The sequence below is a fragment of the Neoarius graeffei genome, chromosome 12 (assembly GCF_027579695.1).
Source record: "Neoarius graeffei isolate fNeoGra1 chromosome 12, fNeoGra1.pri, whole genome shotgun sequence".
Taxonomy (NCBI): domain Eukaryota; kingdom Metazoa; phylum Chordata; class Actinopteri; order Siluriformes; family Ariidae; genus Neoarius; species Neoarius graeffei.
The window spans coordinates 80,965,575-80,989,768 of record NC_083580.1 but is presented as its reverse complement, the minus strand read 5'-3'; the positions used below and the strand labels follow the sequence as shown (position 1 = coordinate 80,989,768).

The following is a 24,194-nucleotide window of genomic DNA, read 5'->3' as shown; positions in this document are numbered from 1 at the left end:
TGTTGCTTTGTAATTCAAGTATCATTTTACGCTCCATATAACGTGACAGAGTGTACAGTTTTCTTCTCACCATTAGGTCTCATCCTGAATACAAAGTGCCGCCACACAGCTGTGGTGATTCATCTTGCATACCAGAGCCAATTGTGTGTATGATTAAGATGCATACGTTTGAGCTGTCCTGCCTTGTTACCAATTACCTTCTCTCTCAAAGAATCCTATAACAAAACATCACACTCATGTGTACACTGGGACAGAGGGAAGGATAAGAAAAAAAAATCTCGGCACTGTGTCTTTTCCTCCGTGCAGCACTTGACAAGTGAATGTGCACTTAAGTCATTTCAAGGGCAAGTAGAAACATCTCAATTTTCACACATTCAGGTTAATAGAGAGTATAATTTAAAACATAGCATACACACACACACACACACACACACACACACACACACACACACACACACAGCAACCCCACTATAATGAACTCAATGGGGGATGTCCAAATAGTTCATTATACTGAAAAGTTCATAACACGTAAATAAACTACCCACTTCTCACACCACACACTCACTCATGCAAAACAAGACCAACTGTGTTTAATTTATATTTACTCTTAATTCACTTACATATATTTACAAAGGAAAGGAAATAAGTCACACCCACCGCTGTTTGCTTGCCGTATCTTCTTTCTTTGTTTTCAGCTCCTCATGCTGATTGCAGTTATGGACAAAGTCTCAGAGCTCTTTTTTTATTTAAAAGTTTAAATTAAATTTTTTGAGATACCGTATTCTTTAGGCGGCACAGTGGCGTAATGGTTAGCGCTGTCGCCTCACAGCAAGAAGGTCCTGGGTTCGAGCCCCGCGGCCGGCGAGGGCCTTTCTGTGCGGAGTTTGCATGTTCTCCCCGTGTCCGCGTGGGTTTCCTCTGGGTGCTCCGGTTTCCCCCACAGTCCAAAGACATGCAGGTTAGGTTAACTGGTGACTCTAAATTGAGCGTAGGTGTGAATGTGAGTGTGAATGGTTGTCTGTGTCTATGTGTCAGCCCTGTGATGACCTGGCGACTTGTCCAGGGTGAACCCCGCCTTTCGCCCGTAGTCAGCTGGGATAGGCTCCAGCTCGCCTGCGACCCTGTAGAACAGGATAAAGCGGCTAGAGATAATGAGATGAGATGAGACCGTATTCTTTAGACAAATTCATTGCTTTCTCACCACGCTTTAGACAGTCCAGGTTCAACAGAGAGTATCTTACATTTACAGGTAGCCATGACAACAGTGCTTACGGAGTAAAGACTCAATAAAATTGCTTTTAGCTCGTAAAATAAAGTCCCTTAAAACAACTTTTGAAGTCAATGTTCACCGTTCTCGATAACTGTTAGTGATCAACACCTAAACGAAGCTTGTTAAGTCTTTGTTTTATGGTGTGAACACATATTGTTAACTTGACTGCAGACTTGCTTAAGCCTAGGTCACAACCGGACGTACGATTTTTTGGCCGTGCGATTTTTGGCGTTTCCCAAATCGCTGCGTTTTTTTTGTTCATGGAGAAAGACGCACATTGGCCGTAAGTTTGTCTTGCAACCTGAAAAAAACGTAAGCACCCGTAGAGTTTGTTTGACATGACAAAGAACCTCTGCGGCCGGTCTGCGGCAAGTCTACGGCTCGAAAATCAGCACGTCACACGCGCGCCCTCCGTGCGTTTCTTGCGTTTTTTGCATGTAGACCGGCCGTAGGAGCACGTACGGCCGGTTGTGACCGAGGCTTTACTTATTGTTGTCTCTGGTGGGAAGAGGAGCACATGGCTCAGTGACTTTTTTTGAAGACTCTGACTCATTGTCATTAAAGATGGGGGACATGAACTAAATTTATTACATGCGAAAGTTTGTTATAACGGGTTTGCAGTATATATATAAATGACATATCTTTGACAACAAAGCCATGTCTTACCATGTCTGTATCTGATACCGGTCCAAAACTGGTAACGTAGATGTTGGTCCGAACTTCAGTCACACTCTCTGATTAGACAGAAAAGAGAAATAAAGCATGAATATGAAAAAAATACAAAAATGTTACGCTGTTCTAATTTCTGAAATTTCAATATAAAATGGAGAGGAAATGTATCTCAGAAGAAAGTCTGAACAATGTTCCTAACGACTGAGTGAGTTGCTATCACAGCAGCAGACTAATGAGCAATAGTTAAATAAATAAATAAATAAATAAATAAATAATAGGAAAAGTGTAAGCCAGTGTTTGCTCTGGTATGGTTTAATGTTTTCATCATGCCTCATCTGGTAAGATCATTACCAGAAAGGCGATACAGGCAGTGCTTCAGAAGGAAACAGTGGAGGTAAACAAATCCAGATCATTGTACAATGCCTTGTACAAGTATCCCCCCCCCTTCACATTTTATAGTGTTACACTCTGGAAATGAAACAGACTTTTTTTGACATTTCATTTGCACAATATGTCTAACATTTGCAGGATATACAGTGTGCTGTGGATATACAGATTTACATTTATCATGTACAAGAATTCACCATCTACTTTATTTTGGACACCTACTTATTCATGCAATTATCCAATCAGCCAATCATGTGGCAGCAGTGCGATGCCCAATATCACGCAGATACAGGTTTCAGTGAACAGTCACATCAAATTTGATCCCAGTGACACTGGCCGTGATTTGGGTGTCACTGTGGTAGGATTTTCACACACAATGGTGTCTAGAGTTTATAGAGAACTGTGCAGGCAGAAAAAAAAATTGTGGCTTGTTGATAAGAGAAGTCAGAGCTAACCACTCTTTACAACTGTGGTGAGCAGAAAAGCATCTCGGAATGTTACAACATGTCAAAATTTGAGGCAGATACGCTATAACAGCAGAGACCACATTGGGTTCTGGGTCACCGAAACGCTTGACTTGTATCCGCTCGATTTTATGCATTGTGCAGCTAACACATGATTGGCTGACTGGATAACTGCAGGGATGAGCAGGTGTACAGGTGATCCGAATGAAGTGGCTAATGAGTGTGTAGTTAAAATTAGTATTCCAACAGATTCCAAAAATAAAAGAAGGCAACATTTACTGGCTGTGTTATCAGGAATCTGTGTTTAAAAAAAGAAAAGAAAAAAAAGCCCTTCTTAAGAATGTGGGCATTGGATCCATTATTTACTCATCTTATAGGACTTTATCTTTTGCTTTTTTATATAGGCAGACAGACATTTGTGTCACAAGAGTTAAGTAACCAAAGACTCTGATTGGAATTTTGAAGTTTATATGTGTAGAACAGGATCAGAAGGGGATTTGATGGATCTGTGAGCTGAAGAAGTTCACGGTAAAATTCCCTACTTTTTTTTCTTCAGGAAACTATCTCCGTGAACATTAAATCACCATCAAAAAGTTATAATGATCCAGTGTTCACGGCCTCCTTTGGAGTTGTAAGTGATCTAAAGAGAGTTTTGCCCTGTGCTACTTTCCTTCTTTTCTCTGCTGTTACTAATTTACCGTAAAATACCAAATAATAGCCGAGTTCCAATTAACCGCCGAGTTCCTTTTAACGGCCGGGTGTACGCGTGTGTTGTGACAAATAAAGGCCGGTTCCGAATACTCGCCGGGGTCTAAAAAAAAAAAAAGCGTCCGAACGTTCTATCTAGAATCTTGAGGCCCAGCACTTTTCTGGTTTTCTGGTGTTTAAACGATTTTGCATTGCATAGTTTTCTACCGAAACAATATGAATGAATGAATGAATGAATGAATGAATGAAATTATTTCTATAATACTGTTTACAACATTTTGTTACGTGATAATAAACATGCCATTTCAATGTTATAATCTTGGTCTACCGTAATATTTCTTGAGGAATGCAACTCCGTAACTTTTGACAGATGTCTTAGCCACCCCTTTGGGTATACCCAACGAAAGCCAGCGTGTGTGGTGACATTGAGGACTGCGGGTTTCCAAGGTTGGACTGCTGCTTCTGTTAAACGACCTAAATTGCCGAATGCATGCGTCAAAGCACACACTGAGTTTTATTAAAGACCTTATACCATTTCACTTGCCCTTACCCATTCGGATCTGGAAGACGCTTTACAAAAAAGGTGAGAGCGTTCTAACATGCATTTCAGTCTGCTCGCGGCCAATCTAATCCAAGGGGCCTTTTCAACAAGTAATCTGTCGTGCAAGTTGGGAAGAAGCACGCGTCAGGCAGGCAACATGTAGGCCTACAAGTCAGTAACCTATTCAACTAACTTTCATCCGAACTTTAAGTTTTCTACGGGGTCGAGCCACCGTACCAACTCACTCGGGGAATAGGCTCATATCGGCCAAATAGGGAGACGTCTTGGAGAGAAACGTGATGCAAGATGACAGTATGTAGCCACTGCAGGTCACTTATTTTTCAGCATAAGAAAAAACCCTTTGGTTTGACACTTCGCACCCTAATTATGTTGCTTCAACGTCGCGCCCTCCATGCAATTTCAGATTGACAGACATCGCGAAGCGCAAAGGGTGGAGGCTGCATGGGTGAGGGTGATAGCAAGTGACCATAACTTTGCAGAGTAATTAAATCACAGTGCTGCGCACAGACAATGGTGTGGTTTCTTGATTATTTTGTAAAGTATGCGCTTAACTAGTCATTAACAGGAAAAGGTGTGTGATTTATCCTTTATCCACCCCGACTGTGCCATGCGAAGATGCATTCTGCGTCTTCAAAATTCCCCGAAGTCGGCACCGTGCTATCTGTAATCTAACTCTAAACAAACTGTAAGTTAAACTGGTTAAAAGTAGGCCTATCTGAGAATGATTTTTTCCCCGTTTTGAGGTAGATTTTGGGGAAGGTATTTGTGAAGAAGGAATTAATCGCCTGTTCCAAATAGCCGCCTAGTCTCTAATACGCGCCGGGTCTCTTACGTGATTGAGACAAATAATCGCCCGGGCTATTATTTGGTATTTTACGGTAGATAAATTGCACAGTCATGATAAAAAAACAACAATTTAATTGTTTTAAAATGGTAATCTGTTATGGATGTGTGTTTCAGAAAGGGAACTGCGCTGTGATCGCTCAGTAAGTCAAATCAATTCACGTCATCAATCCATCGCTGTTCTACTGTTAAACCACACAGTGGACAGTAAGGAGGACATAAAGAAGAATCAGGATACAAATTTGCGGCTGACCTCCCAGACCAGGGCGCAGCCTGTTGTCATAGCCATCCAGCAAGCGGTCCAGAATTCGAGTAAAAATGGTGATGTTGTCTTTGCTGTCATCAGGAAGAGGCTCTCGGTGCCCTGCTACAGCCCTGTAGAGTGAAGAGAAGTGTGAGATAAAGTGAATGTTAGGGGTGACAAGTTTGGCTTGTTAGGGATGATCGAAGAGATGATGAGTCAGACTGAAGCAATACATGAGGGGGAAAACAGGAAGACAAATGGATACAGTGAAACAAAGGCAAGTGCTAGTGATGTGGACAAAGAGAGGAGGACATACAGGGAATATCAGCTGGATAAGTCAACATGTTTGATCTTTTATACTTTGAACAATTTATGCTGTGCCTCCTCCTTCAGTGAGTGCCACAGCCACTACAAATCCCCTCGGATCAACTTTGCAAGAGAAATTAAATAAATATAAACATATAACTGCATCTAACAAGAAGTAAACAATAACCCTTTTTACACAGATATTCCATATTATTCAAATCAAATCAAATCAAGTTTATTTGTATCGCGCTTTTAACAATAAACATTGTCGCAAAGCAGCTTTACAGAATTTGAAAGACTTAAAACATGAGCTAATTTTATCCCTAATCTATCCCCAATGAGCAAGCCTGTGGCGACGGTGGCAAGGAAAAACTCCCTCAGACGACATGAGGAAGAAACCTCGAGAGGAACCAGACTCAAAAGGGAACCCATCCTCATTTGGGCAACAACAGACAGCCTGACTATAATATTAACAGTTTTATTATTCTATTCACAGTCACTGGATATGAGGAATTGCATGCTCTGATTGGCTACTCTACGACTAGGATATCAGCTCATATACCATGAGTAGAGAAAAACAAAAATAATATAGGTTTTTTTTTTCTTCCCAATAGCGCCTGTTCCACACTCCAGCCCAGTCAGTGGCAGTAATGCACTTTTAAGTTGGTTTGCCAACTGCCAAAAAAAACCTTGAAGAAGGAGAAGAAGAGAAAAACAAAATGGTGGCGCGCGTTGCTGAACCAACCAAGGACGAAATAAAAACTCTACTCAAAAACAAAACCCCCAAAAATATAAAAAAGCAACAAAATATGGAATAAAATTATTTGATGGTAAGAACATATATTTTTTAAATTTTTCAAGAATTATTATAGCATTTTTCACAAATTGCTACTGTCATTTCACTGGTTTGACATTGTTTACATTCTAAGCAGAAATTAATTTGTCAGACGTTTTGTATGAAGTTTTTATTTATCAAATTTGCAAAAAATAAAAATGCTCTGTTTCTCAAAATCCAGTGAATGTGGACATGATAAAAGTTATTCCACTCAATCTTGTCATACACGGCTGCTATCAGCTCATGTATGACTCGATTTCGTGGAATAACTGTTAAATATTGGCGTAAAAAGGTACCTCAATATTCCAGCTTTAGTGATTTACACTGAACCAAATAAAGCAGGCAGGACGCCATGTCAGTGCGAGTTTTTACAGTGCAACCCAGCATTCCACAGCGAGAGGCATGACGTGTCATAACAGAGCATCAACGTCTAAGGTGACATATTTACACGTCAGAAATAAGAATATCCCGAGCATACACTTCAGATGACCCGAGTGTTGAGGTGCTTTTGGTAGTTATGCACATTTATACCATTCTTCAAACACAAGCAAAGTTGCTGAGCATCACATGTAATCACTTCCATTAAACAATTCACATTTAAGGGAAACAACAGCCTCATATTCATATTACAGATAGATAGATAGATAGATAGATAGATAGATAGATAGATAGATAGATAGATAGATAGATAGATAGATAGATAGATAGATAGATAGACAGACAGACAGACAGACTGACTATAACCTGTGCGTCTTTTAGCCAAACCAGCTTTTCTGGGTGAAAAAAGTCTGCCACAAAAATTCGCGCTCGCAAACAAAGAGAGAGAGAGAGAGAGAGAGAGAGAGAGAGACTCATGCAAGCAACATGTTTGTGTAATCAGAAATATGTTGAGGAGAAAGTGAAGAGAAGTAGGAAGCAATTTGTAGCAGAAAGATGTGTAGATCTTAGACCACGTACACTGAGACATTTGAATTCGCTCTCGTCTCGGAAAGAAGAATGGCATTCTTTTGACAATGTGAAAAACGTCACACTCCTGTCCTGCCGCGATGGCTGTCCCATTTACACAGACGTCGATTCCAGCCCTGTTACTCTTAATCGTTCCAGCTCAGAGGTGGAACAGCACAGATGCCCGTTCCGCATTCGGACGTTTTATAAAGAACTCGAGGCGGAATAAAGGCGTAAGAGTTCCGCCTTGAACAGTCTGTGGAAAAGGGGCTAACAAAGAGCCTGGTGCAGCTTTCTCTCATCTTCAACCTCCCAATACATCAAATTTCTGAGACTGAACAACTCCCTATTAGCTGGATCCATACACTGTTCATCCAACCTCGTAATGCATCAGACATTCACAAATTCACCAAGTGTATGTTCGTATGGCTGAATGAATGACGGACAAAATGGAACTCCAAGATGATTACAGGATGATGCTGCATTGTTACTGCAGCAATCATTATTTTCAGTTTTGGCTACATAATAAATCTCATGAGTCAGAAATGATGTCTTAAATAGGCAGTCAACTTTCCCTTCCTTAATTATTTTAAATATGCAGCACAATTAACTCTTGCTGGGGTCATGACTCCCCAGTGAAACAAGAGGTACAGTGGAGAATGTGAACGGCAGTGAGACGATGACTTAATGAGCATCCTTAAATCAAATCAATGACTTTGTCAGGACTGACCCTGCACAATTAGCGTTGAGGAATCCAACAGTGCACTCAAACATAAAATAATTATAAAATACTAATGAGCTTTCCCTCTCTACAACACGTACTGTTGTAAACATGTACTCGCGTCTTACGACAACACCATGTCTCCATCTCCATATTGAAGTTTTGCCATTAAATTACTTAGAAAAGCTCCTGTTATGGACATATCTGAAATGAAGGTACAATTAAAAGGTTTGCTAGCTAGACACTAGAAAGGCAAGGGCACTGGAAAATCTCTATTTTGTACGGAATATAGATAGAATAGCAGTTTTCTTTACATTCTTGGAAATCCCCAATACTCTGCTTTCATATATCTCCCACAGTCCTTTGATATGAAGTGCGGGCTACATACTTTTCTGTCGCCAGAAACTGCTTTAACTTCATTAAGGCAAATTTGCGCAATACATAGTGGATACTACACTCAAAAAAACCAACATGGGTGTCTGTTACATGAACCTAAGTCTAACATGTAATGGTTGACATTTAGGTCACGCAACAAAATATTTAACGCATTTTAATTGGGTGGAAATACTTTCCATAATTTTATTACGTTCACTGAGCAAGTTATTTTTTTGAGTGTATAGCGACAGAACACTGAAGGGACATAAGCACAATGACAATACAAAATTGATGATGCAATTCATCACTCGATTCCGGCCACGGACAGCAGAGTGGATGCAGTGCCACCAACACGACTCTTGTAAACGCAATCCAGACGACTGAGGACCACATATCTGCATTAGCAAGCGCAAAGAAAACAAGCACCATCATTCCTCATTCTGGGTCAAAGTCCATGCTGACTCCATAGAAAAAGAAGCCAGAGGTGCTCGGGCTGGGGCTCCTCTGCTCTGGCTTTCCTCAAATGGAGGTGGACTTCAGGGTCTCTGTAGTCCAAAGGGTCTCCCAGAAGCCAAGTACCTGTCAGTATTCAAGGGGGTCCACACCAGGCTTTGGTGGATTATCCTCTGGCACCACCACATTTCTTATCAATCATATGAGACTGACAGATGAGAGGGCTTTCAATTAGCTGGCAACAATCAGTGCAGGAAACGTGCAAGCTGGATTCATGTTACCTTTCCTACACTTTACCTTTACTGAATACAGGTGGTAGCACAGTGGTGAGCACTGTCACTTCACAGCAAGAAGTTTCTGGGTTCAAACCTGTCGACTGATCGAGGGATATTCTGTGTGGAGTTTGTGCGTTCTCATGGCTGTTTGTCTCTCTGTGTTAGCCCTGTGATAGACTGGTGAACTGTCCAGGGAGCATCCCACCTCTCTCCCCGCCCCTCACCCAAAGTCAGGTGGGATTGGCTCCAGCTCCCTGTGACCCTCAATGAATAACTATTACAGATAACGAATGAATGAATGAATGAATGAAGGAAGGAAGGAAGGAAGGAAGGAAGGAAGGAAGGAAGGAAGGAAGGAAGGAAGGAATACAGGTTGAACTGACTCATTACAACACAAACATGGCTCGTTTATGTTGGCTGGACATTCATGGTGATGTACACTGTGATCTTGCTGCATCCACTTCCACTACCAAAACTGGCATGGACTGGTCAGCATGAGGATACCACTTCGTTTTAGAGGACTATACAAAGCAAAATCCTGAAGCAGTCATCATCTTACAACCAGAGATCCCAAAAGAAAAGAGATCCTAACCAATCAAGGCATCAACCATCAATCAAGGAAAACCAACCAAATCATTTGTGTCATGTACACTACAAGATGATGTACAAATTGCTAGAAATTTAAGCAATCTGAACGGGCATCATCTCACCACCTGAATAACCAATGGTTCAGTGTGGAGTTTTAACCGATGGGTTCGTCTGGAGCTTTTAGACGTGTTCTCTCTCCTGCCTGATGTCACTGACCTCAATGAGTACCGCACATCCCCAGAGGCCTTGACTTAATAAAGGCAGCTGTAGGTGCAGATCCTTCAGCTGACAAGCTGCACTTTTGTTTGTTTCAAGTTTTACATTACTGTGTGCTGACCTTGCCAAGGGGGACATGTTTCACTAAATTAAAGCTCATGTGCATTCATAACCAAGGTCTGCTGAGTGGCATCCAGCTGCTGATTGAGACTGTTACAGTCAACTTCTTAGGATGACCTCATACACTGTATAAGGTGATGTTGATCAAAAAGCTAATCTCCCTCGCATGTCATAGTTACAGGGCCTTGTTCAGGGACAAGGAGCAATTAATACATGATTATGGCAGCAAGGGGGGGTACTGAGTCAGTAGCCAGCCAAGTTGATACGCACTTAATTAGCTGGCAATTTGTTGTTTCACAACACATCCTGTACAAGGACATATCATTAGAAACCCTTCATTTCCTCTGGTTCACTAGGCAGCAGTCTATCAATGCTGTCCCTCAGCAAAGAGGCCTAGTGATTTTAATAAGTAGCCAAACATGTAGGCCTCTCCCCCTGACAAGGACATACACAATATGACTTCTTACATTTGTGCGTGGTGGAGATAATGTGCCCAGAGCCAAGGAAACCAGAACAAGTGGAACAATAGGAACTAATGTCAGTTTGATTGGGAGGACAGACGCCATGGCATGCTTCTCTATGGACTGACATTTCCATTATCATTTCTGAGTTAATTAAAGCCAAGTGCTTTTGGGTGGTTCTTGTCTTTTGAGTGAGGCAACACCGCTAACAAAAATGGGGTGTTTATGAGCAGGATCATAAAACTCATCAGGCCTTCTACCATGTTCATGCAATGCCACCACTGAGAATAAGTGAAACATTCATACTTTATTGAAACATTCTTTTAAAGACCAGTGTGAACCACAGAGAAACTGTGAAAATGATGGATCGTGTTTTCGTGGGGGCAGAGAGAGGCAGAAAGAGTGGAAGTAAGAGAGAGGACAAGAAGAATAACAAGACTGTATTGAATTTATGCTGCCACCCCTTATCACCACATCATTACAACCAATAAGGCATGAAAAATTCTTGACTTGCTCCCTCAACAGGATCTTTAAGCATTATATATCATAAATCAGTCAAGTAAGTTTATGCTTAAAGTTGTTTTATTCAAAAGCATCAGAAGTTTGTTGTCCTCCCAGTGTCCAAAAACATGCAGATTGGTCCCACTAAATTGCCCCTAGGTGTGAATGTGTGTGATTGCGTATGACTGGTGGAATTACCAGGATTGGCTTTGATTAAGATAAAGCAGATACTGAAGATGGATGAATATTGAAAAGTAACAAATTCATGGTTTCAATTCAACCTTAACAATGTGATTTTGGTCATTAAAACTGATGAAAAAAATGTTAGATCTGCCAGGACCTTTTAGTGAGAAATTAAATACTTTTTGGTCACAGTAGTCTACATTATATCAGCAAGAGAGAAAAAGGGCAAACCAGCATAATTGATATTTAGGCCACCCATAGAGTGAATTGCTGGGATCCCTGTGGGGACAAAGTCAATTCTGAAATACTGCCATAAACATTAAAAGGCTGTGCAGTGCCAGACATGAGGCATGTGTGTCCCCATCTGGTTTCATGTGAGGTGTGTCAAGGCATTGGGTTTTTGCTTCATTCTGTGGCTGAGGCACTAAAGGACAGAGGGCCATAGCAGCAGCTGTTTCATTCCTCTTCATTACCACCACATCACCACTGCAAATAAAAAATTGACTTTCTCTCTCTCCCCCCAAACCCTCTCAACATCTTCTCTCACAGTCTCTTCAATGATATCCTTAAAGGAAGCACTCTGATTTTCTCTCTCTCTAGCATTCCAGCCCTTTTTTCCCCTCCTGTGCCCTTCGCACCCATCCCTTATTTCTCATCTCTATGTCAGTGACTTATGGGGGGAAAAATGTTTTGAGAAGGCAGAACCATGACTCAAAACCACCCCGTTTCATTTGTATATATAACTGCAATCTTCACAAAGAGTGAACCTCAGCAGAAAACAATCTGATGAAGTATAATTACCGCCCAATTAAATCTTGAATATTGAAATGCATTTGCATAAGTGGTCTGGGGAAAGAAAACAGTCAGCGAACATCCAAAATAGAATTATTATCCAAACACAGATGGAGATGGAAAAAACCAAAACAAATTTAAATTACAACAGCATCAATTACAAATAAAATACATCCTATTTGGCAATGCTGACGTTCAGTGAAGCACAGGTTCTCTTTCGAGCATTTGTTCAGTATATTTCTCGCGAGAAGCAAATGTTCCATTATGCCTGGCAGACTTGACGTGCGGCATGAAGATGTGCTTTCTTTCTAATCCTTGGTGCAATGTCCTCTAATCAGTCTAAAACCTTTCGTCACTCTTCAGAAGCACCTCTCAGAAGATGAGCACAAGAGGCGAGTTAGCTAATAGGCATGTAACGATATATCATGCGACAATAAATCACGATACAAATAAATAAACTACATTTATATTTTACTAATTTGGCTGACACATTCGTTCAAAGCGACTTACTGTTGAGACCAGATACAACTCAGCTGTTGAGCGTTAAGGACCTTGATTAAGTGCACAACCATGGCAGCTTGGCGATGCTGGAATTTTAACTCACAACCAGATCAGTAGCCCAAAGCCTTAAACACTAAGCCACCACTGCCCACTGCTCAGTTCACAAAGCAAGCAGTCACAAACTCTACCTGCTTCATGAGAATTTTCATCGGCTTGCGACTAACCTGAATCCAAACCGTAGTCTTCGCCAGCTAGCGACCACATTACACTTGTTCTCCAAAACAAGAATGCGGTCTGCAGAATCTCCCCTCACCACAGGAAAGGGCAAAGCGTCAGAGAAGACAGTCTATCAATGACTATACAACACGGTGTACTTGCAGTACATTCCCAAATTCAATTCTCAGTTTTATCATTCATGCAATTAAAATGCAAACTGGAACCCATCTCATCCCACAGCAACGTGCTCCTTTGTGAGTGTCGTGTCCTAAAATCCCACAGCAATCTTGAACTTCTGTATACTGGTGTTAAGCCGAGCTCTATCAGGCTGATCAGTGTTGTAGCTCTGCTCTGATCTGCTGAGTACACAAGTGCTGCTCCATGCCAAGGGATTTAGCTCACAAAGTTTGAGTCACTTCCAATGCTGCTCTAACAATCTGGATCTGATAATGCCTGTGACATGAAACTATCCACAAGAGCTCGATCTTCGGTCTGATACCACCTGCGTACCATAATGTACAGCATGTTGCCTTAAAAAAAGTCATGGGAACAAATAAGTAATGCGGATTAAGTGTTATAATAACGAGTAGATTGTGACCAATTATGGCTTTAGTAGTGAACAGCCACCTGTTCCACCAGCTGAACATAAATTTGATTGTAAGTATAAACCATGTGTTGCCTGTTTAAACTATCATGTAATTGTGGTTGCACCACAGAGGCACTTAAAGTATGTTGTAACTAACAGTGATCGTAAAACAAAACTTTGTCTAACAGTGACCAGTGTTTGAAATACCCGTCTGCAGTCTGCATTTTGCAGAATGATTTTCAAGATTGCAGAAGAAAAATTAAACAACCTGCAATTTTGCAGAATGAAAAAAATCAGGCTCGGGATTCAATGGTTCTCAATTTAGCAAACTAGCGGCGCTGTAAATAAACTGAAACCTGCGCCGCGCAAACCTGACGGCGTTTTCCAGGTCAAAGTTGAGCAATATTTACGTAATACCGAAGAAAGGCGACGACAACCAAATAAGAGCAGTTGTCATTTTCCGATGTAAGATTTCGTCACTTTAAATACCCGCCGGGAGGACCCGACAACTACCTCAGCAGTGTTCGGCAGTTTCCGCCATGCATCTCCCAGAATTCAATGCGGCACAACAAACATGACTCCCAAGAAGAGGATTGTTTCTTCAGGGCAAGAGTCCGACAAAAACGCCAAGAAAACAAGGACGATTTTGTCGTATCTCGGCAAAACCAGCAGCCAGAACAACAACAGCGACAGATCGCGCGTCCGCGAGGGGGACAAAAACGAAGACGGTCGCTGTTATAGTTGTATACATATATATTGGTAAATTGTATAGGTTTGTATATATTGTATTGTTGAATCATGCAAAATTATACTGATATTATATCCCTTTTGAAGACAGCAACAGTATTTTACCTTCATTCATAGATACTTTTGAATATTTTGTTTTCTCATACCAAGCTGCACTAATACATGTTGTGTACATGTTCTATTTTTTTTTTTTACTAGTGCTGTCTTGCCTGTGGTGCAGACTAGCACAAAGCAAAACAGTTGCCCTGTAAGACAAAGCTCATAGGTTCAGTTCTGTAGCTCTCAGTAGTTCTGTAGCTCTCAGTTCTGCCATGATTAGTTTGTACCCAGTTCTCTGTTGTTAGTTTAGAGCAGTGAAGCCCCTGCAGTAGTTCTCAGTTCAGTTCATGACCTTGCACTTTAGAAGCCAGGCAAACACAATGAACCCAAACGTCTTTCCATTTGCCAGTTGGGTTTTATTCCTTAATGGCATCAATTCTTTGCATCATCGTAAGATGTAACAGAGTGTAGAATTGAAACCTTGCTTTCAATTTAAAACTACAGGTTGCAGATGCGGGGCGGCACGGTGGTGTAGTGGTTAGCGCTGTCGGCTCACAGCAAGAAGGTCCGGGTTCGAGCCCCGGGGCCGGCGAGGGCCTTTCTGTGCGGAGTTTGCATGTTCTCCCCGTGTCCGCGTGGGTTTCCTCCGGGTGCTCCGGTTTCCCCCACAGTCCAAAGACATGCAGGTTAGGTTAACTGGTGACTCTAAATTGACCGTAGGTGTGAATGTGAGTGTGAATGGTTGTCTGTGTCTATGTGTCAGCCCTGTGATGACCTGGCGACTTGTCCAGGGTGTACCCCGCCTTTCGCCCATAGTCAGCTGGGATGGGCTCCAGCTTGCCTGCGACCCTGTAGAAGGATAAAGCGGCTAGAGATAATGAGATGAGATGAGATGAGATGAGATGAGGTTGCAGATGCAAACACTGTGAATGAAGTACATTTTGGGTAACAATCTATTGTTCAAGCTAGAAACTTAATCTTGACAAAATGTAACATGACGTGTAACATGAAAATGAATGTTTTGTTTCTTGAAGAACAGTTGTGTTCTATTTTTTATTGTGGTGATACCTTTATTAGTATGTTGTGTGGAAGGATAATGTGTGGGTGTGATAACTAGTACATTTATGAATTAGTTGGTATACTTCAAGTTGTAGTAGCCCGTAGTGTCAGGGCGAGGGGGATGAAAGACCTGTGGCGGTATTATGGAATGATAACTTTGCTGCAGAGAAGGATCTGTGAAGACTGAAATTAAAAATAGAGTGAGAGAATAAAGAATTACAGTAATGCTATGAGTTGTAAAGCTAGATATGATGTAAATATAGGCATTATTAGGTTGAGAAGGGTGTAGTATGGAGGCTTGTGTATTTGCAGAAAATATTTCAAAATTGCAGAACAAAATTTTGACATTCTGCAATATTGCAGAACACTGGAAAAAAGTATTTCGACTACTGAGTGACGTATTTCACCAACACCAGGTCTGACAAACAGGAAATATTACATCCGCGATCAAGACGTGACCAGTGAATGTTTGTCTAATTTTAAGCATATGTGTTTACTTCAAGGTTGGTTATATTTTAATCATAGATAAATTACCAAATTCAAAAGAATTATGCTTTATGCTAAAGTTGTGACTCAATTTATCCCTCTCCATCCATGCATTTTTTACTGGCTTGTTCCATTTTGATATTTGAGCTCCTGTGCCACATATTTAATGACATTTAACAAAACGAAGAAACAGAGAAAAAAAAACTAATGCTTACAAACACAATCTACATTTGGATATAGAAATGTAGAAACTTCATTTATAGAACACTTTATGACATGACAACCAAGGAATCTGTCTGTTTACAGCTGTATGTTATATTCTGTTACATATATAATTTTTTTTCTGTGAGGTGACTATCTACATGAAGAAATCATCCTAACAAAATACAAACAAAACAATGGATTTAGAGGTGTAAATCCTCTTTTTACTTTGAACAATAGATAGATAGATAGATAGATAGATAGATAGATAGATAGATAGATAGATAGATAGATAGATAGATAGATAGATAGATAGATAGATAGATAGATAGATAGATAGATAGATAGATGCTTAATATGACACTCAAAATTTTAGCAATGCACACAATACTGCGTCATATGGTGCGGGAAGGACTTTAGACTTAGACACAATAAAAATTAGCCCTTATAAAGTAACTGCACTATCCATATACGGTAAGATACTAAAGACTTTGGGACTAAAAGGTCCTGTACATATGGAAGTTGTAGATACAGTAGATAATTAATTCATAATAAATAGTACAAAATAAGAAGGGCTAATATAGCTAGTGTAATCGAGCAAAAACAGAGAGCAGAGCATCAGGCCCAGTACTCAACATCCCCCACTCTCGCTGGAAAGAGCTGAAGAGCCTAATGGCTCTAGGGGTAAAGTCTGTCTGTTGAGCAGCTCTGTGACAGTAATCAGCCTCTGAACATATTCATCTGCTTCATTATGGTGGTGTACAGTAGGAAACTGTCATTGTCCATGATAGACAGGAATTTGCACAGGATACTTCTAATTGCCACCATCATCAGAGTCCATCTCCATGCTGACCACAGAACCAGCTCACCTGACCAGCTTGTCCAGCCACATAGCATCTCTCTTCTTAATGTCGCCTCCCCAGCACACCACAGCATAGAAAAAAACACTGGAAACCACAGACTGGTAAAACATCTGCAAGGTTTCCTACAGATGTTAAAGGACCCCAGCCTCCTCAGGAAACAGAGCCGGCTCTGCCCCTTCCTCTATAAAGCATGTGTCCTCTGACCAGTCCAGTTTGTCACCCAGCTGCAGGCCAATATAATTTTAGTTCCTGATCACCTCACCATCAACCCCCTCAATGGAGACTGGTTGTAGGAGAAGGAGTGGACCAGACCGATGAAAGTCCACTGCTATCTCCTTGGTCTTGGATGTATTCAACTGCAGTTGGTTTGACCAACACCATGGCACAATGGCAGTGTTGTTCAAGAACTTCTGAATTGCAACATAGATTTTCTCATGGTGTATTTATGGTAAATGTTACACTTAACTCAAGATGACATTGATCAGTTAGTGCAAGAGAGAATTTTTTTTAGTGCTTCATAAACTCAAACGTAGTGACCAATTACACAGAAAACAGGCTACAGTAGTATTACATTCAGCTGAGCATTGAAGCACTCATGTTTTACAAGAGATTCATCGGCGTCAGACTTCACAATGGTCTTTCTGACCACCGCTGCCAGTTGGAAAGTAACTTCGCCACCACTTTAAAGCCCTTTAAAATATTCAAATAACGCAAATACCTTTCATTTTAGATGCCTTTTCTTGATATGCTATAAAATCATACTCAAGATCTCAGCTTGGTTGGATGACAGCACTCAGTTCTGGGTTGTAAATTGGTATCGGCTTTCCAATAGTCAGTGCACAATATAAAATAATCACTGAAAGACCAACCTTGTTAAGGTTCAATGATCTATTTTTTATTGTTTTGCAGCATCTCTGCTGCATTACTTTGGCATCCCCTACTGAGATATTTACGCTAAGGCACTGCATCAGCAAACATAAAATGATTTCACCAACCGGTCTAATCTAAAAATAAACAAACAAACAAACAAAAACAAAAAACCCACGTCCAAACATATTCAAACCCAACCACACTAGAGGAAAGTTCATTTAGATAAAACCTGCTGGAGACGCCATTTTCTGAGACCAGAATGCTGTGAAGATAATTACTCTTTGGCTGGATGCTCAATACATCAATACAAAAACATGAGGTTTGTTTTTGATCCTTAAAACATTAAAGGTTGCTCTGTCTTTGTATGAGATTCTCTGCATTCAGCTGCAAAATTATTATGCAGGATGTGTATACCAGCTATAGCACTGCTGTTTGTACACTGACTGAGCTCTGATTCTCTTACTGTGCTTCTAAAAGGTTATAGCAGATTTACTATAACTTATTTTCTATTTCAGTGAGCACACTGTAGATTATGCTTTATCATACACTGCAAAACATTTTGAATAGGCACATTTATCAAATATACGCATCTTATTATAAGATTAATATAAAACTAAATAGGGCATTTTCATACATGGACCAAATTCTTGATTCCACACCCAAGACCAATTCTAGGCTTGTTTAGGGACAGGGCTCTTAATCGCACATTTGTCTTCACACAAATGTCCATACAAACCGTGGATTGATTGCGCAATTCCATATGCCACTTTTGTGAATGCAAGTTTACAGAATAATAGGCTCCAGTTTCATTTGCTTGCTGTCATTTTCCTTGGTGCCAACAACCAATCAGTGAAGAACATGCATGATATATCATCCTACAGGAATCCTGAAAACAAGCATCCGTTCTCGTATAAGAAGATTTTTAGCCATGTGTTTTTCGTGATGCTGTCATTGAAAGTACTTGCACCACAAAGTTGGGACTGAACTGGAACGCCAGTTGCACCCCACATCAGTGCCTGACCTCACTAATGCTCTTGAAGCTAAATGAACATAAATCCCCACAGCCACACCCCAAAATCTAGTGGAAAGCCTTCCCAGAAGATCGGAGCAAAAGAGGACTAAATCTGGAATGGGACGTTCAACAAGCACATACAAGCGGTCAGGTGTCCATAAACTTTTGGCCATATAGTGCAGAACACTAGTTATGTATGAAATTGTGGTTCTATGAAACCCAGATAACCACCAGGGTTTACTGTCATTCAGAACCAGCAAGAAGGTTTCAGGGACAGACAGATATTGATGATGGTCAAAGGAATTAATAATTATTTATTCAAGTGTTGCTTGCTTCATTAACATTACTTATTGTGTATTAATGCTGCAGTTCATGGTCTGATAATGTTAACTAAGGCTACGGTCACACTACAGCTCACAGTGCTTTGCAATGGGTTATTGATGAAAATGAGGCGTTTGGTGGCGATGCTTCCCTGAGCTTCAGGAAGTATTCCCAAACCCATCTGCAAGTATCCGCCACTTAGTTTGCCGACAAAATATGTCCACTAAATTTCAATACGCACACTGAAATTTTTCGTGACATTTTTGGCCACCCACGAGGCAGAGACACACCAAAAAACAACTCGCGAAGCTCAGAGAACATTTGCCGTGTATTGCACGATTAGTGGCGATGCTACCAAGTTTTAATCGCTAAGTATTTGCAAACCCATCGCGAGCTGTAGTGTGACCAGGGCCTTATGCCCTAAACACTGTTAAATAAGGGAACCATAATGTAGAGCATTACAGAATTACATGGCAGGTGGGCTGTCCTGTTTTTTTTTTGTGGTTTTATTTTGTTTTGTTTTTAAAACAGACATGAGTTCACAGTTACCACAATTTGTGTAAGCCTATACAGTGTGGTATAAGCATTCAACCGGAGGTTTTTTTTTTTTGCTCGTTTCTTTTTTAGTGGACCTGTTCAGTCAATGCCATCCTGGCTCGACTGATAACAGTGTGTTTTTTTTTTTCCCCATCACTACTCTGCAGCTTAGAAAGCAAGAGTGTCTAAACCCATAGTACTCTGCAACACGCTATGAGAAATCTTTCTGGAATTACGCACAGACAAACAATGAGTTTCCAGTAGCTTGAGTTTCTGCCCAAATCAGGCCTGTGACCTGTGGATAATAGGTTTAGCTAGTATTAAATTAATCGCTGAGAATACGATCAAATCTAATCAAATCAAGGATCTCATACTGAAATCTCACTCTTGTTTACTGACTAGTTTATGAACAGTCAGTTTATCAGTCTATTCACTAACTTAGCTAGGTTGATAGTGATTCTAAAACCCTAACAAAGTTCAATACAGTTATAGTATGTATTGACAGGCCAAGCAACTGCTGCCATAATATGCTCTGGCTCAATCCCAATGCAACTTATAACAACTTATGGTCACTGAACTTTTGGATGTTTGAGTGGTGCTCAAAAAATATTTAGTCTTAAAAGATGCCTAATTAATTATTGACAATCCAGAGCTGTGGCCAGGAAGTAGATCAATAGGCTAAACCAATCAAGTTTATTTTAGCAATGTAATAAACATTAACATTTGATCAAATCAAATGCACAGCCAGCACCTTTGATCTCGTTTTCCATCCATCCATCCATTATCCAGAACTGCTTATCCTGTGCAGGGTCGCGGGCAAGCTGGAACCTATCCCAGCTGACTATGGGCGAGAGGCAGGGTACACCCTGGACAAGTCGCCAGATCATCACAGGGCTGACTGATCTCATTTCGGAACTGCTAAATATTAGCAGCCGGATATGGCGATATGCACCACCTTTGTTAAATTGGCAGAGGAGGTGTCACTGCAGTTATTTATAATGATATTCTAGGCATTAGACAGAAATCTGGATATGAATTCATCTCATTTTGTAATCTTTACTAACATAATAAACATAGGCAGGCCTCCAGGGCCCTATTCTGAATTTCTACAGGAATTTTCAGACTGCCTTTCAAATCTAATCGTATTGATAGAATAAGCAGCAATTGTTGGAGACAATTACTGAGAGCATGCTCATCGCAGCTCAACACAGTACACCAGCTGTGCTGCTGCAGAGAAAAAAAATGAAGAAAAGAGTCTTCAGACCCCACTTCAGGGATGTGACATGTATCACACCCATTTCTGAATAACAGCAAGGTCTGTCATGTGTTTGTCCTTACTTTGCACACCACTCATTGACCATGTATTGACCATGATATGGTTGTTGGTACCAAACAGACTTGTCTGAGTATTTCAGAAAGAGCACAGCCTCAAGAGTTCACACAGAATGGTGCAAAAAAAAATAAAGAAGAAAAAAAAAAACAGTAGAAACATCCCTTCTGTGGACATAATGCATCTCGCTGATGCATCCAGAGATACATTTCTGTTCACTACAATGTCTTTTGAAATTAGTTGTTAGGTTTTTTGGGTTTTTTTTTTTATACTTACAGCACACTGTACATGTCATTATCAGTTTAAATATTTTCTCGGATTTAAAATAATGAGTGTTTTATTCATCATGGCAGATTTATGAGTGCATTCCTAACGAATTTTATACTAAACGGTTGGCTGGAGGACAGAGAACAGACTATTGATCTGTCCTGAGACGCAACAGCAGTCAGGGCCGTGTACAATGTTCTTTCAAAGCATCCTGACAGTATGCAGTTTAAAAAAAAAAAAAACTTGTCAGAGTTGACTGGAGAAGCAAAAAGCAACTAGAATTAAAATTTACTTTAAATACAGAGGCTGTTCTAAAAACTTGTGATTTTCCCTTGGTGCAATTAAGACGCAAATCAGTCGGGAAGATTAAAACATCCAAAGCTGAAATTCCAATCTTGACAGGCCCTCCTTGGCTCCATGGAACATTTACACAGCTCTGAGAAAGAGCTTAGGAGAATTTGTACCATGAATGAAACACACTATTTTAATAATGCATTGAAATTAAAAAGGGTCATTTGCACGATAAATATAGCCTAAGTAGTTTGATAGAATTAGATAACGAAGAATATTTCCATCCCTTTTTTGATTTTCTGGTAGAGTGGGGGAAAAAAAATCTGGGTGTCTAACTCATTCTTGTTTAATGTGCTTGCGGAAGGGCTCGGAAATTGCATTGCCATATGAGTTTTTCATATCGAGTTCTCAGTATTTGCCCTGCAGTCTGCCCCCTGTAGAGCCAGGGGAGAGCATAATCAGACCCTGCTCCCCTAGCTGCCCACTGGAACTATTAGCAAATTAGGGGGTCTGAAGTCGACAGTGTTATTACTCAGTTAGTGAACACTGTGCTGCTGTGGGTCCTATCACAAAAAAATATGAGGTGATTAACATGGTAATCTCTGCAGAGGGGTCATATATCACAACATAATCGTGATAGAGGTAGAAATGATGTCTCTGAAATCACTGAATTTTCACTGCCATATGGATAAATTATTATTTCAGTATAAGGAAAGCAGTGAGGTGGGTGGCATACATGTTCAGCTAATGGGTGTTGACTAGGCTTACGCAATATAAGATTTAATCATCTCTACACAATATTACACTGCCGTGATACCTAACGACGTTTCTTCTGATTATCTGATATGATATATTATTATACATATAGGACACTTTTTCGATGGAATAAAAACATGTGTTCTGTTCCCTTCTAACAGGTTTCATTCATTTGGTTTGATAGCATGAAATATTGTTAGCATGTTGCTTATCCTACGTGTATTACATCACTCTACGCAATAGAGAATGAGCACTGAATATGGTTTACAATACTGCATGGTTGTCAAGACAACATGACGTCACATGTCGGAGCTGATGCAAAGAGTCAATGAAAAAGTTTTCTGCTGCGCATGCGCAGAAGCATTTCCTTGTTCGCCGGTGGCACCTGCAGTAAACTGTCACAGTGAATTAAAATGCCATAAAATACGTATTACATGTAAAACTTCCATGCTAGCAAACTACTGTGACGATTTGTAAACAAACAAGGAATAATAAATAATAAATAATAAATATTATTGTACATTGAATATACAATGAATATTATACATCAACTATAATAATAATAATAATAATATCGGCTGGCTTTTTTTGTGGTCTATCAGATATACTCCATTCAGCTACTCGTCTTCAACTCATTCAATATCATGCTAGCTGAATGGAATATATCTGATAGACTATGAAAAAAAGCCAGACAATATTATTTAAATATATGACTAAACCTACCAACCTCTGTGTAAGAGCTCTACAATATAACATCGGAATACGATGTTGTTTATTCAAATAAACTTTTGGGAGAATTTATAAATATATTAATTTACTATTTTTAAGTTATGGTGAGGGTGGCACGTGGTGTAGTGGTTAGCGCTGTCGCCTCACAGCAAGAAGGTCCGGGTTCGAGCCCCGTGGCCGGCGAGGGCCTTTCTGTGTGGAGTTTGCATGTTCTCCCCGTGTCCGCGTGGGTTTCCTCCGGGTGCTCCGGTTTCCCCCACAGTCCAAAGACATGCAGGTTAGGTTAACTGGTGACTCTAAATTGAGCGTAGGTGTGAATGTGAGTGTGAATGGTTGTCTGTGTCTATGTGTCAGCCCTGTGATGACCTGGCGACTTGTCCAGGGTGTACCCCGCCTTTCGCCCGTAGTCAGCTGGGATAGGATCCAGCTCGCCTGCGACCCTGTAGAACACGATAAAGCGGCTACAGATAATGAGATGAGATGAGTTATGGTGAACCTCTAGTTCATTTATTTACGATATTAAACCTCTGTTCACAATTTTTATTTAGATAGTTTTTTACAGACAATGCTTTGCATTGTTTATTATTTAGAAAAAAGTCTTTTCACTTATAATTTTTCTTCATTCCAATATTGTGCAAAAATATTCACAGAATATTCACACACACACACACACACACTACTACCTCCCAGTCAATGGACAATAACTCTTGCACCTCAAATATAGACTGCACCTTTAATACAGACTATTTATATATAACATTTTATCTGCACTTTACTGTTTTTACTATTTATGTTTAATATATTTTCTTGTGACTGTGACATGTAGCTGCTATAAGAGAGTTGCTGCCAAACGGAATTTCGTTGTATTCTTGTACAATGACAATAAATCTTCTTCTTCTTCGAATTGAACTGAATTCTAATAATAATTCCTATTTATTAGGTATGCCACCAACATGTTTTGGGTTAAAAATTGTCAAAAATGGCACTTTGGGTTTTCAGTAGAAAGAGGTGAAATGTTTCATCTAAAAATGATTACTTAGACCTGCAACAAATTGTCAAATCTAACACTTCACCATTAACATTAATTTGTAATGACAAAAATAAGTGATTAAATATGTAGACACTTTTTCAAAAATAGAGAGCAGCAGATCAACAGGGAAAACGTCAACATGTGGAAATTGGACAATCTATTTGTAGAAGAATAATACTGAAAATGCAGTCTACTATTATGTTTTCTTTACCGTTTACTCTGCTTTACTGCAGAATCACCTATAAATCCACCATTTCGAGATCGTCTCTGCCGGTAAGCAGTTCCTGACTGCACAGCTCATGATATTATTACACCCTCTCCTCCCATCCCATATTCTCCTTAAATCAATATCAAACAAGCCTAATGTAGGTTGTGCTCATTCTATTCACAACATTTGGGTACTGCTTTTGCTGTCACCATACTTACAGAACA

The 24,194-nt window shown here is 40.2% G+C and overlaps 1 protein-coding gene across 2 annotated transcripts in view; it reads right to left on the bottom strand.

The window, feature by feature from the left end:
* LOC132895710 (gamma-aminobutyric acid receptor subunit alpha-3-like) overlaps positions 1-24,194 on the bottom strand; it is a 176,020-nt gene that overhangs the window by 145,934 nt on the left and 5,892 nt on the right. The window contains exons 1-3 of one of the 2 annotated variants that reach the window (XM_060936526.1): positions 16,626-16,696; positions 5,160-5,281; positions 1,937-2,004 (exon numbers count right to left, since the gene is read on the bottom strand). In XM_060936526.1, the coding sequence (XP_060792509.1) occupies positions 1,937-2,004; positions 5,160-5,281; positions 16,626-16,648 (213 nt within the window). In that variant the 5' untranslated portion in view covers positions 16,649-16,696. Of the gene's footprint in view, positions 1-1,936; positions 2,005-5,159; positions 5,282-16,625; positions 16,697-24,194 lie in introns of those variants that run through there. The other variant, XM_060936525.1, reaches the window with a different exon arrangement.